Below are 17,450 nucleotides of genomic sequence, written 5' to 3'. Positions count from 1 at the left end.
TGAGATTGATTTGTTGAAGTGACACCTAAGACAATAAAGGAAGGTTTCCTATCTTATTTTTGGAAAGTGGTTGATTGAAGGAAGATTGTCCTTGATTTGATTTCTTGGTGAATATTCCTTCCTAAGTGACAATGCTTTTCATGCCCTACCTATTTGTTGATTCCAGGTAGTATGTACTCTCCTTATTTAGTGCATGATTAGTTGTTGTAAAGATTACGCATTTGGTTTTTGGGTTAGATCTTCTTCTTTTCCCAAATTAGTTCCAACTCAAGCTGGTTAGCTCCTTTTTTCAAAGTTGGTTCCAACCCGAGTTGGCCTTGGTCTCTCTCCTCTTGAGTTAGTTCATTCCTAATGGTTGAAGATCACATGCGGAGTACGATTTACCTTTTCAATATTACCACTATACCATTGAAGGGGTAATCTAATTATTTGAACTAGTCACAATTGGTTAAAAGGTTTCTCATTACACGGGACCTCTTAGGACATCTCACCAAACCAACTCCACCTATTGATGAGGAGGACAACTCCTCTATTAAGTGGATGAAGAACGATACAATTATAATTAGTTGGTTGATAAATAGCATGGAGGAGCATGTGGCTAATAATGTGGTCCACCTTGAGACAACAAAACAAATATGGGACACTTGTGTGAAGTTGTATTGAAGCACAGAGAACCTCCATAAATTGTATGATATTATTCAGAACATGTTCAATACAAAACAAGGGGACAACCTACATGAGTTCTTGGTACGATTTCAGGGGCTGATTCAGGAGTGGAAAATTGCTCCGCCCTACTCCACTGACATACCAGTTCAAGAAAAATAGCGAGAAGCCTTAAAAACTACTATCTGTTTAGCAAATATCAAACCCTACCTAAAGGTGGCCAAGACTCAACTTCTCACCTCCTTGGCACTTCCATCATTTAATGACATAAGTGCCACCTTACTTTAGATACCAAACCATTCTTCCACCCCTCACACTAGGGTGTCATATGTTGCGTACTGAGGTAACAGGGGTACACCATCAACCCCCAAAGGGTGCAGTAGAAATTATAAAGGAGGCAGAGCAAGAGGTGGTAGGACTTGCTCTGGTCCTTCGAGGTTTGGTAACCAAATCTGCACTCATTGTGGAGGACTAAATCATTTAGTGGAACCTGTTGAAAGTTGCATGGCAAACCAGACAGAGCCACTACCAACCTGGCCTCAGTTCATAATCATAAAAATGAAGACTAACCTGAGTCACACAAGGGCAAGATGACTATAACCGATGAATATTGTGAATTCTTGCAAAGACTGAAGACTATGATGGTATCTTCCACTGCTGCTTCAAGTATGATCTTTGCCACTTCCTCCTCTTCATCTTGGATTATTGACTTAAAAGCCTCCAAATATCTAACAGGTAATAAAAGTCTATTACATTCCATGTCTCCGTGTTTATCAGACAAGTATGTTACCATAGCCGTTGGATCCCAAACCAATGTTTTTGGGAAGATATCCTCCTCTACTACACATTCGCTTATGCTTACCGATGTCTTATTTGTTCCCCAGCTTCCCTTAAACTTATTGTCTATTAGCCAGTTCACCAAATGTTTCAATTGCTCCATCACTTTCTCACCTTCTTCTTGTGTCTTTCAGGATCTAATAAGGAAGCAGGTGATTGGTGGAAGCCATGAATAGGGGGGACCTTTATTACTTGGACTTGTCTCCGATGACTGCAGTTTCCACTTCTCATATTGAGGCAAGATTATGGCACAACCGGTTCAGACATCTGTCAGCAACATCACTTCAAAAATTATTTCCTATTTTGAAAACATTGTCTGGTTTAAACTATGAAGTATGTCATTTGAGCAAACACCAGAGGACAACATATTCTCCTGGAGCTGAAATTAAAGGTGTTGCTCCCTTTTCCTTAATTCACTCTGATATATGGAGTCTCACAAAAGGTGGTATCATTGGAGAGTCTTAGTTTAAATGTGTTTTAGTTATGTTAGTCTTCTATTTATGTTGAGTTATTTAATTATGCCATGACTTATCTTTAAGTATTAGAGTTTGGGTGTAATTGGGACAAGGGTAATTTAATTGTAACTGGACTCTACTACTTTTCTATATTATAAATAGGGGTTCATGTACTCTGATTACATCAAGTCAATGAAGTTTTTCTCCACAAATTCAATATCGTATTAAAGCGCGTTTTGTGAGTTGACTCGGTCAACCCACAGATATAATGTGATCCTTTTCTGATCTATTATCTCTAGCAGTTTAGATTTGTATCTATCTTTTTTTTTCTTTTTTCAGTCCCTATACTCGTTGTTTGCTTTACGTTTTCACCTCTATACTAAGCTTTTAATATTGCATATTATATATTGACAGAATTTTATTTTGAGAATCATCTTCTTCTCTATTTAGTTTACTACTATTGTTGCTTATTGATCACTCTGTTACTATATCTCAGTCATCTTTTGGAAATTTTCTGCCAAGTTATCTGCCTGGCTATTATTCCCATCATTTGGCTTACTGCTATTATGAGCTACTTTTCTGGGATCGCTGGTTCATGATCAGCGACCGTGATGATCCCTCTCTGTCTCTACCGCTCATCCCATTCTATTCGGAAGCAGGGAAAAAGACAACATCGGGTACTCTATTTTAATTCCAGGGCTCACATTCTTCGACTTTAGCTCATTCTACCTCAATTTTTTATGCAATTGGCTCTTCACATAAGTTCTTCATCTTCCATTCTCCCCCTTTATTGAATGTCTTAAAAATTTTGATTTTGGACATCACCACTTGTAGAGCTCTTCATTATAGACTATTCATAATACCTCCTTTCTTTGTACTTTTTCTTCTACTTCCCCCTATCAAGTTGGGAATCCATGATACTAGAGACCTAACTTGCTAATAATATATGAGTTAAGTAACATCACTCCTATCCATACAATAAATCTCAAACTTTAACAAACAAGTGGATCAATATCTACTAAGCACTAAGACAAGAACTCAACACTTCATTTACAATGTATACACCCTTCGACTCTTCAAAGAAGACATTTAACAAATGGCTACTATGAGTAATGGGTGTGGGGGCATTGCTCCAAAGTGATAAACATATAACTAATAAGGAAGTATTACTAGATCTTTCACTGCCTACACTTCAGTGAATTGCAAATACTACTCTTCCTTGAGATAGAACCAAACTCAAATCATTCACCATAATGCAAAGTGTGGGTAATGTGAGAACAAATAAGAGACCCATTTTGATACTATGGCTATTTTGACTCTACCATACTACACTTTGCATGAAAAGGAAAAGTTTTCTTACATGCCACAAACATTCAAATAAGGTGTTGGACTTGAATTTACTAAAAAAAAACTAAATCGAATAACCTTTTGAAAATCAAAGAAATCTTATTTTCATCTCGGTCACGGACTTTATGATGTCAATAACAGTGGATGGATCAGCCATAATAGGCATGTTAGAAAAGCTTACACCCAAGAACAACCAAACAAAAAAATCTAGACTAGACCAAAAACCAAGCAGCAATAAACCTAAGATTCTTGACGACTCGAAAAAGAAACCGATGGCATATGAGAATAAGCAACAAAAATTGATCTACCAAGTTGTAGTCATGTAAAAACATGCAGCACCAACAAGTCCTTCTATGAGTCAAACTTTAGACATCAGAAGGAGACAAGATTCTGAACAAGAGACTTGTACAAGTATGATTCTAAAACCTAAGTAAAAATGGAAACTAAGAACATCAAGCAAACAAAAGACAATGCTAAAGAAAATCAAAGCAATAGAATATACAACAACAAAAAGAAAGAAAAGGAAAAAAATAAGCTTAATAATAATTTTTTCGCTCTCAAAAGGCTTCCAACATGATTTTTCCTTCTTCTTTTGGCATATAATTTTCTTCTTGATGGCATAAATCATCATGTAAATTGAAGCTTTCTACTTCCACTCCAAGCATTTTTGTTACCTGACCTTTACTGTTTTAGATGTTTATTTCTCTTAGTAAAAACTTCGATTGCCAAAATTATTTTTGTGTTAGACTCTATATTAATTCTACCTCTATAAGACTTAATACTATGAGAGTCATATAAGACTCGTTCATATATACTTTTCAACATCAAAGTTTTTCTTTTTCTTTTAGGTTTCCCTCTTTTCGCTTGTTTATAACATAAAACAAAGATAAAAGATAATAATGTCGCTTCACCTCTTACACCCTTGAAAATAAGATTCTATAAAAAAAAATAGTATGGTTGTAAATATAACAAAAAAATATTCAGACATGTAAAAGACATGAATACTTAAGAAGGTTAAAATTTCAAAACCTAAGAATGTTTAGCTTTCTTATCTTTCTTATATATATCTTCCTCTCACGCCAGGAATTGTCTACCTGAAATACATAGTAGGAACCAGTACTTTTGTAAGAGGTTGTAAGACAGGCCATCGAAGGGGATTTTTGTCCCTATCTACGTCAGAAACATGTAATAGAAGTAAAAGAAAACTATTACTTTCCAACTGGATCATGTGGGTCACCCAAAACCAGGCTAATCCAAACACATTTTCATTGACCAGAGTCACACAACCTAAGGAATGGCATCGAGAGTGATCTCTCTTAATGCTTTGCCCAAATAATTTTTTTAAAAAAGGCTAGCAGGTGGGAGGAAGGGGGGCTTCTCCCACCACTCGGCCAGGAGGGGAGGGCCAGCCCTGCCCCTCTCTTCTTTTTAGCCCTTCTTTTATATTTTTAGTAAAAAAATAACACTGGTGCCACGTTTGAATCACTGGTGCAAAATTCAGTGGGAAGAACCTTCTATAAATTACCACTTCTGCAAAGAATCAAAAATCGGAATCGGGCGCCAATAAAATTGCCAAAAAGAAAAGTCAATATTGCTCATAAAGAAACATGTTTTCTCTTCGTCTGTACATGGTTGATAAGAAAAATACATAATCATAGTGATATCAACTAAATACACTAATTCAAAACTTATATGAATACATAGCTCCTGGCAATAAAATTTGACGTCCTCAGTGTCGAACTTCACGGGAATGAATTTTTGTGCAGTATCTATCATGGTCGAACAACCTCCTTTGTACAGGCAAACGAAAGAGAGAGAACTGAACCGAGTAACCATCTCTTTGCCCAAGGAGCCCGTCAAAAAGAATATGATCCAGGAGAACTGTGCAGCAACAAATGATTATAAACCAAAGGACACCTATCCTTTCATGATGGGCTTCTCTGACAAATCCTCATCAAGAACGATATCAGCAGGGTCCCCGATCCACAACCTCCCTTCTCTCCATTTAAATCTAATCCTGAGTTTTCCATTTGCATCAATCCCCACAATCTCGCCTTGGCTGGCGTGAGTCTCCATACCCCACCCCCACCTTGGAGTAGCCAATCCTGGCTTAATCTTCACCTTGTCTCCTACTCTAAATGGCCTGATCCTCTCCATCTCCCATGCCTTACATACCCACAGTCTCTCCACAAAGCAGAATGCTACCCATAGCTCTCCTTCTTCCATCCGATATACCACCCCTATACTTGAAGGACTTACTTCTCCCCACTGATGTGATGGTGTCCCTACCGATGCTTTCACTCTAACCCAGTCACCTATCTGCATCTCCTCCTCCTCTACGCTCTCTACCTCTGCAGGATCCAGCATCCATGCCTTTGACCCAGCTGGTGTATATATTCTCAGCTTTCCATCTGCATCTATCGCCAAAATAGTTCCTAAGCTAATATGGCTGTGGCCAGACCACCCAAACCTAGGCTGCTTCACAGATTCCTTCACTCTCACCCGCTGCCCAATCATCAGAGCATGAGATTTTTCTAGACTGGAAGCAGGCCCCACCCATCTCTCTTGCTCTCCACAAAACCCAACGAGAAAATTTCCATCCCAGACATTCTCTTCAGCATAACCAACTCCTTGCACAATTCCTATGCCACCTGGCTTCACTGATTTCCAAACATTCGAGTCATTTTTCAGTCGGACCCACTCACCCACTTCAAACATTTTCTCCTCCTCAAGATCTGCGGGGTCACCCCTCCAAAGTCCCGACATCCCAAAGAAAGATACTCTCACTTCCCCATCAGCATGAACACCAGTAATTATTCCTTGAGATTCAGGCTGGGCCTCCCTCCAGCCCCACCGTGGCTCAGCCAACCCAGCTCGGAAACGGACATACTGACCAATCTTCATGGGTGGAACTTTCTCAACATCAGTGTAGTGAATCATCCACCTTCCTTTGCGGAAGCATCCAGCCAGTTCTAAGTAACCACTTTCTTGCATACTAAATACAACTGCAATACTGTCTTTGCCAATACCATTCCAATCATAACTGGTTCTGGTCCCAAGAGTTGGTTTTAGGCGTACCCAGTCACCTACTTCAAATCCTGGTAGCCTCTCTGCATCACCAGGAGCAACTTTCCACAAGGTACTTCTCCCAGCCACCTTCACCTACAACAATAAACAAACACGAAATCAGATCAGCATATGTGATGTACATCTTTGAACACACAGATACCTAGGTACGCCATGGATATCAATGCAGTAACATCACTATTGATATTATAATCGAAGAGAAGTCTAAATAAACATGTCAACACAAAGTAAACACACATGGTTTCAAATTACTCATATATAGCTTTTGGATGGCAGTTGAGAGAGTTGAAAAGGCCTTGCCAAATCTATTGAGGGAGTCCAGCCTTAATTAAACCCCATCCTTGCATCAGAATGTTAAATCCTACATTGCTGGTAGCCCATCCCACAAAGCAAATTCCCTTCCAGTTCAACTTTGACCCATCTTGTTCTCAAACTAATTTCTTTTTTTTTAAATTTACTCATTTACACTGTAAATATGGGTTAAAAATAAATATTAGCAAATCAAATTCTGTAATTAATTACAGGGACCCTACTCACTCTTTCATAACCTGAGAATTTGCAGGCTGTCCATCTAGAAATATAGGTCCAAGAGAGTTGTTTTGTTTCGTAACTTTATTTTGTGGATCACATGAAATTCAAATTCACCAGAATCTAGATATGAAATTCAATGACATATACCAGTTTGGCAGTATTTTGGACTACTCATTGCAACAGTAACTCCCATAAGTTGGCTGGCATTTTTGCATTCAAATCACAATTTTCCTATAAGAACTCAAGAAATTTTAGGTGGCATTGTGGGATTCTCTCAAACCCATCCCTGTGTAGAAAAAGTGAAATCTTACCGAGTTGTCATCCCATCCCATGAAAGAAAGACCCTTCGAGTTCACATTGTCTCATCTTGTCACCAGTTTATTTTCACATTTAGTTCTGTAAATAAAAGTTAAAAAACTAATATAGCATAAGATAATCAAGCCCTATAAAAAATTATGGAAAGTTTAAGAATCCCTACATAACCTAAGTATCTGCAGGCTATCTAGACAAAGGGGTCCAAGAGAGTTGTTCTCTTGCAAAAGTTTATTTCATGGGGCACATGAAATTCATGTGTTCCAAACCGTTCACCTGAAACTAGATATCAAATTCAATGATCGATACCAGTTTCGCATTACTTCTTGCTCGTTCTCCTGAATTTTAAAAATTTTCAATTTTTTTTTAATTTAAAAAAAAGAATTTTTAAACTTTAAAAAACTTGAATGTAATTATCTCAAAAATATTACTTTAATTTATGAGATTTTGCATGGAAATTTCTCATTTGTGCGTGCCATCTCAGCTCTTTATATACATAATTAGTAAAGAGATGAGCTACAAAAACTCACATTCAGGGTGCCGTACATGTCTATCCTAGAAATCTTTCCAATGGTAGCTGCAGTTTCATTTGACCACCCAAGTTGAGGCTGAGCAATCGATTGCATTACATGAATCTCTTGACCAACTTCAAAAGGTGTTACCTTCTCCATATCTGTCACTGAGCAACAAAAAGGCTTGCTCTTGAAGCAAAAGGCAACACCCATGTCCCCATCCTCCTCCAAACTATGAATTAGCCCAATACTATTTCGAGTAACATCCTCCCATCCATATTTCGGGGAAGACACAGAAGCTTTCACTCTCACCCAATCACCAACCTGGTCAAAAGCCATACATGAATCAGAGGTTAACACCACAATTAAGGAAAAACTATTTGAGTCTTTATTTAGTTCCATACCTTGAAATTTTCCACCTTTTCCATGTCAGAAGGGTCAGCTTGCCAAGGAATTGGCCTTTTTGGAATTTCAATTATTAGTAAACCATCAGATTCAATCTCACTTATTCTTCCTACACTATGATGGGTTTCACCACCCCAAGCATATCTTGGTTCCGCAACAGATCTCTTCACACATACTTGATCACTTATCTGGTAACACAAAGCACAAATTTACAATCTAAATAAGAGGAAAAACTCACATAAGGAGAAAAATGGTTCAAGAAGCTCGTCCCATGCCTACCCTGAATGGCTCCACATGTTCAACTTCTTCTGGTTCGCATTGCCATGGACTAGGAAGGTAACACAGCTCTAATAATAGGCTATTATCAGGTCTGATACAGTACACTATACCAATACTCCCAGGAGTTACAGCTCCAAAACCATGTATTGCAGTAGTCAGAGATGGACGTATCCTGACCCAATCACCAACCTTGAACTCTTCAACTCTGTCCATCTCTGAAGGATCAGCTTTCCATCCTCGAGATGCTCCAGGAAATCCTACACGTAGAATCCCATCATCATCAACACAGAGAACTGTTCCAATGCTGTCACGCGACTGGCCCCGCCATCCATACCTGACAACAAATTCACATCCGTTCCATGAGCATATTCAAAGTAAATAAATAAGATGTTGTTTCAAAATGGTGACAACCATCTATTTTCATTAGAAAATAGAAGCAAGAAAAGTATTTTTTTATTAAAAAAAATACAGAAGAAAAGTATCCATACCCAACGAAATCAAAAGTAAATAAAGAAGACCTATTGAGAGAAAAATTTATATAACTAAAGAACAACTTTCATTATCCAAAGTGTAAAAAAAATGAAAAATAAGAAGACATAGAGGAGTGTCAGAAAATCTACTGAGGGCTAGTTTCGTCTTTTCACATAGCTGTTGTTTCTAAAGTTTACATTTTTTTTGTTCTATATGTTTAATTATGTCCCTAGACTTAGTTTCATTAATTTGATTATGTATATTGGGAGATATAAGGTTTTAAGTGGTTTTAAGTGTATCGGGGCAATTATATAACTTTTCTATTTTCACTTAATAAAAGAGAGTTAATTGAAAACTCTTTCCTCAAATACTTCTCTCTTCTCGTTCAATTCCAATCTCTCTACTCTCTTATTTTCCTTTTGACATAATATCAGAGCAGTGATTCCTAGTTTGAAAGTCTCTATTCTTCATTGTTTCACTCCATTGAAGACAACGACATCATAGAAGGAGGTTCTTCGAGGTTCGTGCCCTACTAGATCAACAATAAACATTTTTTTCTTCTATTTTTCAGCCAAAACCTTAGGGTTGTTGGCCACTACTGCATTCAGCATAGTTATTGATGAGATAAGAGTCCTAGGGACTTCTTATTTGAGGAAAATCCCCCTTTGCCTAGTGGGCAGGCCAATATTGGGCGGCTTGACAGCATCATCCTCCTAGAAAGTGACGTCAGCCCTATTTATTGTTTTTTTTGAGAAGTAAGTGTGAATGTATTACTAAAGAAAAAAGATCACAACCCTTAAAGCTAAAGAGACATTTCCTCCACAACAAGGTGTTGGAGGGAAACGCCTTTTTTAGCTTGAGCATCGGCTAAGTGATTAGCTAGCCCTATTTATTGTTGATTTGGTCTTTTTTAAGTGTACAACCACTCGCTATTAGTGGAAACTGGATGAAATTAGGTTTATAGCGCAGATTGCAAAAAACCATAATTTTTGTGAAGTAGGGCTACCTACCCTGCGCACCTATCTTGTTGCCTAAAGTTGTAATTGCATAATTGTGACAATTTGTGATACTTATGGCTGATTTTGGTGAGGTATATACTCTATCAAGGGAAGTAGTGATAACTTCAAAAAAAAAAAAAAAGAATTGATAAAACTATCTTAGCTGGTCTAAATCAGTAAAAATGTGTTTAAAGGTCAAGTGAAAGTCAAAATATATCGGAGATGATCCTCCTGTGCCTATGAATGATAATTGGGAGGCAAAAGACTATCAAGTTATGACATAGATGGTAAAAAAACGTAGATTCCAAATTGAGGAATCAAATTATAAATTTAGAGACTGCAAAAGAAATATGGATGTCAATGGAATCCTTGTATGCACAAGAGAGCAATTTATCTCGAGTGTATGATTTATATACCACTCTTTAGTCTCAAAGAGGTAAAAGACCTGTTACAAAGTATTACAATGAATTTCTAGGTGTGTGGAAGGAGATAAATATATGTCATTTGTTTACTACTAATGAACGGGAATCAAGAAAGCAACAAAGCCAATTACTAGTTTCTAAATTTCTGGATGGCCTAGGTCCAGAATTGGATGGAGTGAAGGCACAATTACTTGCTCCAGATGATGTACATACCTTGTCTACTACATTCAACAGAATCATGCATGCTAAAACTACTATTGTACTCAGAGGTAGTAAAGGAGTTAAAGATAGTTGATGCTTCTGCACTTAATACTTCTAGTTTCACAGGTAGATATGAACTTGAACGAGGTTGAGGTCAAGGTGATAGTAAATTTGAAAGAAAATGTAATCATTGTAGCAAAACAAACCACTTCTCAGACAAGTGCTGGATCAAGTTTGTAAGCCAGCATTGACAACTCGACCATTTATGAGAATAGTGAAACTCCTACTAAGGTGGTAAGCAATATTACACCAGGATCATGTGATAAAATGCACCAACTACTACAGAAAAACAACTAGTATGGTGTATAGCTTAGTTGTCAGCTGGTTCTTCCTCGGTGTCTTACGGCTGAAACTTCCATTCCTATAACCACTCTGGCTAGTTCAAGTACATCTACACTTCATGTGTGTCCTTCATCCACCTAGGTTCTTGACTCGGGAACTACTACCCATATGTCCGGTTTGCCATCTTTACTTTCAAATTTAAGTCCTTTGATATTAAGCGTGTTATATTAACTGATGGTTTTGTTTCATTAGTTCAAGGGTCGGTACAGTAGCCCCAACATCATTCATGTCTCCTTAGTTTGTGTTATTCATTCCCAAGTTTCCCCTTAGTCTATTGTCGGCTAGTCAATTGACAAAGTCTATGAATTGTTCGTTAAATTTTTATCCAACCCACTATGTTTTTCGTAATCTTATGATGAAGAGGATGATTTGTTCCGTGCATGAGAAAGGCGGATTGTATTATTTAGAAACCCAATCACCAGATAATACACTACATGTTTTACACTATGTAGTCTCACCTCTCCAGTGGCATTTAAGGTTATGCCATCCCTCTTCGAAAAAATTGGTTCAGCTTTTTTCTGCATTTGCTTCTAGTCTTTCATTTCAGCATGAATCGTGCCAATTGGGCAAGCATCACTAGACAACATTTCTTGTATATCAAAAAAGGAGCAGTCATTTCTTTGACATTGTTCACTCTGATGTTTGGGGTCCTTTTCCTATATCTAGTTCGTTTGGTTACAAGTATTTTATTTTCTACATCGATGATTTCAATAGATGTACTTTGATGTCTCTCCTACGAGAGAAATATGAGGTGTTTGATGTATTTCGAAACTTTTACAATCAGAAATCAAAAATCAGTTTGATATTTCTATTCATGTACTTCGCATTGATGATGAGCTGGAATTCATGAACCAAAAATTTGATTTTTTTGTCAAAATCATGAGATTATTCATTAATCATCCTATGTGTTTAAGTCTACAACAAAATGGTGTAGCTTAGCATAAAAATCATCATTTGTTGGACGTGGTGTATCACGCTATTTTCCAAGTTGTATTGGCGTGATGCAGTTCTTATAGTGTGTTTTCTCATCAACAAAATGTTTTCTTCTGCTCTTGGGGATAAAATACTCATATAGTTTCTAATGCCTTCAGTTCCATTATTTCTATTATCTCCTTGTGTATTTGGATGCGGATGTTTTGCACGTGTTTGGTCCATCTAGAGACAAACTGTCTCCTCATGCAGTAAAGTGTATTTTCCTAGGACATTCTTGTACACATAAGGGATACAAATGTTTTTGTCCATCTACAAAGAAAACATTTGAATCTACATATGTAACATTTTTTAGGATACTCCTTTCCTTGTATCATCCACTATAGATGTGTTTCCTTCTCCTACTATAGGTCCAAAGATAGTTGTTCTTACACCTATAGAGGATGTTCCAAAACTTTCACCTGGTGTTACTATTGAGTAACCACTGCAGGTATATCATAGAAGACAAGTGACTCTGCCTCAGAATACAGTTCCCTCTCTCACACCCAATCAAGAAACCATTTCATCTGCAGATTCTAATATAAATAATCTACATTTTCATATTGTTCTCTGGAAAGGTCTTAGAAAAAGTACTTGTATCCGTTGTCAAATTTTGTTTCCTTTAATTCAATGTTTGACCGACCATTGTCTTCTTGCAGTATTCATTTCTTAGTGCAGGTAGCTCTCTTTTCTCCTCATTGGAAACAGGGCTAAGGATGTTGAGATGGAAGCACTATTGGACAGAAAGACCCTGCAGTTATGGTTTTCCCCGAGGTGCCACAGTTGTTGGATGTAGATGGGTGTATATGATGAAATATAAGGCAGATGGATCTATCAAGAGATAACCACTTTAGGATGGAATGAGATTCAACCCAAAAATCTAACATGGTATCAGAGCCAAATGCTACACACAGGCCTATGGAGTTGATGTTTTTAAGACATTCTCCCCATTTGCCAGATTGTCATCTGACAGAATTTTGGTTTCTATAGTTGTGAAGCAGGGATGGTCACTGTATCAACTTGGCATTAAAAATGTTTTTTCTTGTATGGTGATCTAGAAGAGGAAGTTTATATGAAACAACCTTCCAGGTCGGTGGGTATTTTTGATTCAAATACTGCTGAAGTGAGTGCTTTTCTATTCGGCCTTCAAATCTTTAAAGAGCGGCTTCATGGCAAGCTGATTATCGAAGGTGACTCAAAGACTGTCATCAGCTGGTGTTCAAAAGAGAGCTCTCCTCCTTGGCGCCACTAGCCAATCACTGATCGTATTGCTGACATTGTGTCATCTATTCATTGTAATTGGAACCTCGTTCCTAGATCAACCAATTCTTTCGCTGATAAATTGGCAAAATTCGGAACCTCCCAACAATCTCTCATTGTTTGGGAAGGCTTCCCCTCTTGTAATTTGCTCGTTTGAGCTCTCATAATAAAATTCAGCATCATTTCAAAAAAAAAAAAAACAAAAAAAAAACAAAAAGTGTGTTGCTCAATGGGGTAATATAGTTTGCAGGCTCTAAAACAAACCCCACTGCATGGTTTGAAAAATTCAGCCAATTTGTCTTATCCATTGGACACTCCAGGAGTCCTTGTGATCTTTCACTTTTTGTCATGAAGCGATCATTCAATATTTTGGTGTTGTTAGTATATGTGGATGATATCATATGGTCTGGCAGTGATGTGACAGGTATTGAGTAAGTAAAAGCACATCTGGTAAAAAAAATTCAAACTAAAGACCTTGATTCATTGAAATATTTTCTAGGGATTGAAGTAGCTAGAATCAAGGCAAGTCTTATGCTAACAAAAATGAAGTATGTTACACAAGAGTATGGGTAACTGGGTGCCAAACCAGTTCAAACTCCAATGGTAGTTTGGCATGATCTTCATGATGATCAGAATGCTGAACTCAATGATAAAATGACTTCGGCTAGTTGGCAAACTCATACATGCTAATGTTACTTGTCCTGGCATATCCTTTGTTGTCAATGTAGTTAGTCAATTCACAGAACGCCCATGCAAAATTCATCTGGAAGTTGCTCAAAAAATCTTGAGATATTTGAAGGAATCACCTAGAAAAGGGTCCCTTCTTTAAGCCTCATGATCACCAAAAGATCAAAGCCTTTTCAAATGCAGACTATGCAAGGTTCAAAACTAGACAGAAAGTCTACCACAGGTTATTGTATGTTTCTAGGAAACAATTTGATAAGTTGGAAAAGCAATAAACAAAATGTTGTAGCTCGATCCAATGTTGAGGTTGAGTATAGAGGAATGGTTCATACTATCAGTAAAATAAAGTGGGTAAAAATTGTGGCAAAAGAATTAGATTTACACCAGAATGAACCTATGACTATATATTGTGACAACCAATGACTATATTCATTGTAAGAAATCCAATTTTTTATGAGAGAACTAAATATATTAAGGCGGATTATCACTTTATTCGAGATACAGCAATGTGAAAAGAAGTCATCACTCCATATGTTCGATTTGGTGATCAAATCGGAGATGTGTTTACTAAAGCTTTAGGTAAATTGTGAGTTTGTGATATTCTGTAACAAGCTGGGCCTTATGGACATATGTGCTCCATCTTAAAGGGGAGCGTTAGAAAATCTACTAAAGGGTAGTTTCATCTTTTCACATTAGTTGTACTTTTTGAAGTTGACATTATCTTGTTCTACAAGTTTAATTATATCCCTAGACTTAGTTTCATGTAAGTTGATTATGTATATTGGGAGATATAAGGTTTTAAGAGGTTAAGGTTTTAAGAGGTTTCAAGTGTATAGGCAATTATGTAATCTTGTCTTTTTCACTTAATAAAAAGGATGAGGCAACAAGAGTTAATTGATAACTGTCTCTTTTCAAATTCTTCTTCTCTCTTGTCTCCTTCAATTCCTCTTTCTCTACTCTATTATTTTCCTTTTGACAAGGAGAAAAGGAGAAGAAAAGATAGACTGCATTGAATAGAGCAGCAGTCGTCATGGTTTAAAAAAAACCCTAAAATCACTTATATACTCACTTAAGAAAAGAGGTACAAAGTAACATACATGCCCCTCTATATAACCCTTATATCTCCCTAATTACATCTCAAAATAAAATAAAAATTTAGCATAAAGATAAGCTAACCACTATCCTATAATATATATGCTCCAACTTGTTACAAAAATTTACCAAATTCTCTTTCCCAATGTTTTAGTAAAGACATCACCGAGCTGATCCAAGGACTTGACATAGAGAGTGATTACAACTCCACTTATACAACATCACGAACAAAATGACAATCAACTTCTAAATGTTTAGTCCATTCATGGAACACAAGGTTTACTGACATGAATATTGCAGCCTAAGGGGGGGTTAGTCAACTTGATGCAGGAGATGAACTTCAACCGCATTACTCATCTCCTAACGTCGTTAGTGGAGCACATGTGCCTGATTCATGTTCATGAATCAGAAGAACCCTAAAAGCATCTCCACGATTTAATTTTGGGAATCTGGATTCCGTAGTATATGGTGAATCATCCGGATGAAGCGGACAAGAAGCATCAAACCCTCGTTGAATTTTTTTTTTTCAGTCTCTCTCCCCCACCCTTCCCTCTCTCGGTGTCCTTCTCTCGCCTCTTCTGCCTCCGAAATTTTTTTCCTCCATCTCCCTTCTCCCTTCTCCCTCTCGGCCTCCCTTTCATTTGTGTATGCACTCATTTTATTTTATTTTTCTCTGAAATTCGACAAAAGTATTCTGCTGAAAATGTTTTAATGCGAGTGAAGAGGCAGTTTTATTACTGCCCACCCTCCGTAATTCGGTGCTCTTCTGATCTTATCTCCAGCCTTACACTTACACAGCTGCCTGTTGGATGTTCTTGAGGTTTAGGGGAAGTGGGAATAGAGTGTCGTTACCATTTTTCAAGAGGTTTTAGAATTGCGTAGATTCTTTCTCTTCAACAATTTATTGAAAACATTGATAAAAAGGTTCTGCCGGTAAAATTCTGTGGTGAACCTGAAGTGGGTTTGGTTTGAAAAGGGAAGCTGAAAAAAGGGGGAATTTCTTGTGCATGACATTAATTTTCTTCAATCATCTACAAATTGCCTATTGCTTGTTGTATTCTTATATTTTTTATTAGTTATCACCTATTGCATAATTGTATAGAGTTGGTGAAAGTAACATGGAGACCCATCATTTTCAATCTTATACGCCATTTTTCCAACCTTTATGGTTTTCTTTTCTTTACTTTTGAAATATCTGCCTAAGAATTCCACCATGACAAGGGTATTTGTGACTCTGCTTGGTTACACCTAGATACTACCTTGTCCTTGGCCTGCTCATATAGGCACCTCTCTAAGAATTAGTGTTGATTGTAGCTTGAGTGAAGGGGGGAGATTTGATTTGCACCCAATTTACCTTTAAAGAGTGATTAACATGTAAGTTTTTTTATCCAGTAGTCTCTTTAGAGGATAAAGAATCAACTAACCAAATTGAATCAACTACAACAAAAGCGGTAATGCAGCACTCACACAGATTCCAACAAATAACCATTGAATACCACTTTATGGATATTTGGAGGTTTTTGTTGCATTTTATGCAAAAAAAAGATGCAGTGTTTTGTTTATTAGTTTCTGCTATTATCTATGTTCCAATAAATCTTTAAATTAGCTCTTTGCTGTAATTAAGGACAACTGATTTGAAATGCATTTTAATGACGAAAAGTTAGGGAACATAACAGACAAATTCCAGCTACTTCTCTTTGTTGCTTGTCCTGAAGAACCTTTTTAATTTAGTTCCTAGAAAGTACCATGTCCATTTGCATGGGCTTTTGACCAGAGTGGAGGAGCATTAGTGTTATCTCTTTTTGAGTGTGATTGTTTTAGATATGTGTGTATTCAGGTGCACATCAGCTTCTCAGATTGTGCAAAAAGGATTTATGGGTTATTTTCTTTGTTTTGAATCCTTATGTTTTATGTTTTACTTTAATTTTTGTTTTAATTATTTTATTACAATTATTTTACTTCAATGTGATTCTCAAACTTTCTTTCTGAAGTATACTTGGCTGGTCAGCTGGTGGAAAAGAAACTATAGTTGTTAGTAAAGTGGTAGTGAGTGGGACAATGCATTTATGTAACTTTTACAATCTAATTCAGTTTTATTTGTCATTTTTTTAAAATGATGCTGATTTTTATTAAGACAAAAGCTCAAAAGAGCAAATTACAAAGGAGGGAATCCTTCCCGTACAATGAGAGATTGCTGGGAAGTTCCGAATTGAGCCAATTTATCAGCCAAAGAGTTGGTTGATCTAGGAATGAGATTCCAATTACAGTGCAAAGAAGATACAATGTCAGCAGTACTATCAGTGATGGGCCAATGGCACCAAGGGGGGAGGCTGTCTTTGGAACACCAACTAATAACCGTCTTCGAGTCGCCTTCAGTTTTATTTGTCATTTTGGTGTTGGATAAACTTTTTTTTGCTGTTTTCTGTCTCTTTGCAGTCTTCTTTCTATGTTTCTTTGTCTCATGTAATGAGTCTGGTTCATAACTTTTCAACAATAAAGGAATGATGGAATTGACAGGAAGAG

At 37.0% G+C, this 17,450-nt stretch overlaps 1 protein-coding gene across 2 annotated transcripts in view; it reads right to left on the bottom strand.

Annotated features, from left to right (window-relative positions):
* Positions 1-4,855: 4,855 nt before the first annotated feature.
* Positions 4,856-17,450, bottom strand: part of LOC137958716 (E3 ubiquitin-protein ligase KEG-like) — a 44,850-nt gene continuing 32,255 nt past the window's right edge. The window contains exons 13-16 of one of the 2 annotated variants that reach the window (XM_068805811.1): positions 8,429-8,762; positions 8,149-8,337; positions 7,763-8,068; positions 4,856-6,464 (exon numbers count right to left, since the gene is read on the bottom strand). In XM_068805811.1, the coding sequence (XP_068661912.1) occupies positions 5,220-6,464; positions 7,763-8,068; positions 8,149-8,337; positions 8,429-8,762 (2,074 nt within the window). In that variant the 3' untranslated portion in view covers positions 4,856-5,219. The remainder of the gene's footprint in view (positions 6,465-7,762; positions 8,069-8,148; positions 8,338-8,428; positions 8,763-17,450) is intronic. The other variant, XM_068805812.1, reaches the window with a different exon arrangement.

Source organism: Aristolochia californica, unplaced genomic scaffold (assembly GCF_029961685.1).
Source record: "Aristolochia californica isolate CCGP_79_NKW_82.1479 unplaced genomic scaffold, dmAriCali1.0.hap1 SCAF_3, whole genome shotgun sequence".
NCBI lineage: Eukaryota > Viridiplantae > Streptophyta > Magnoliopsida > Piperales > Aristolochiaceae > Aristolochia > Aristolochia californica.
This window is presented reverse-complemented; position numbering and strand designations above follow the sequence as displayed.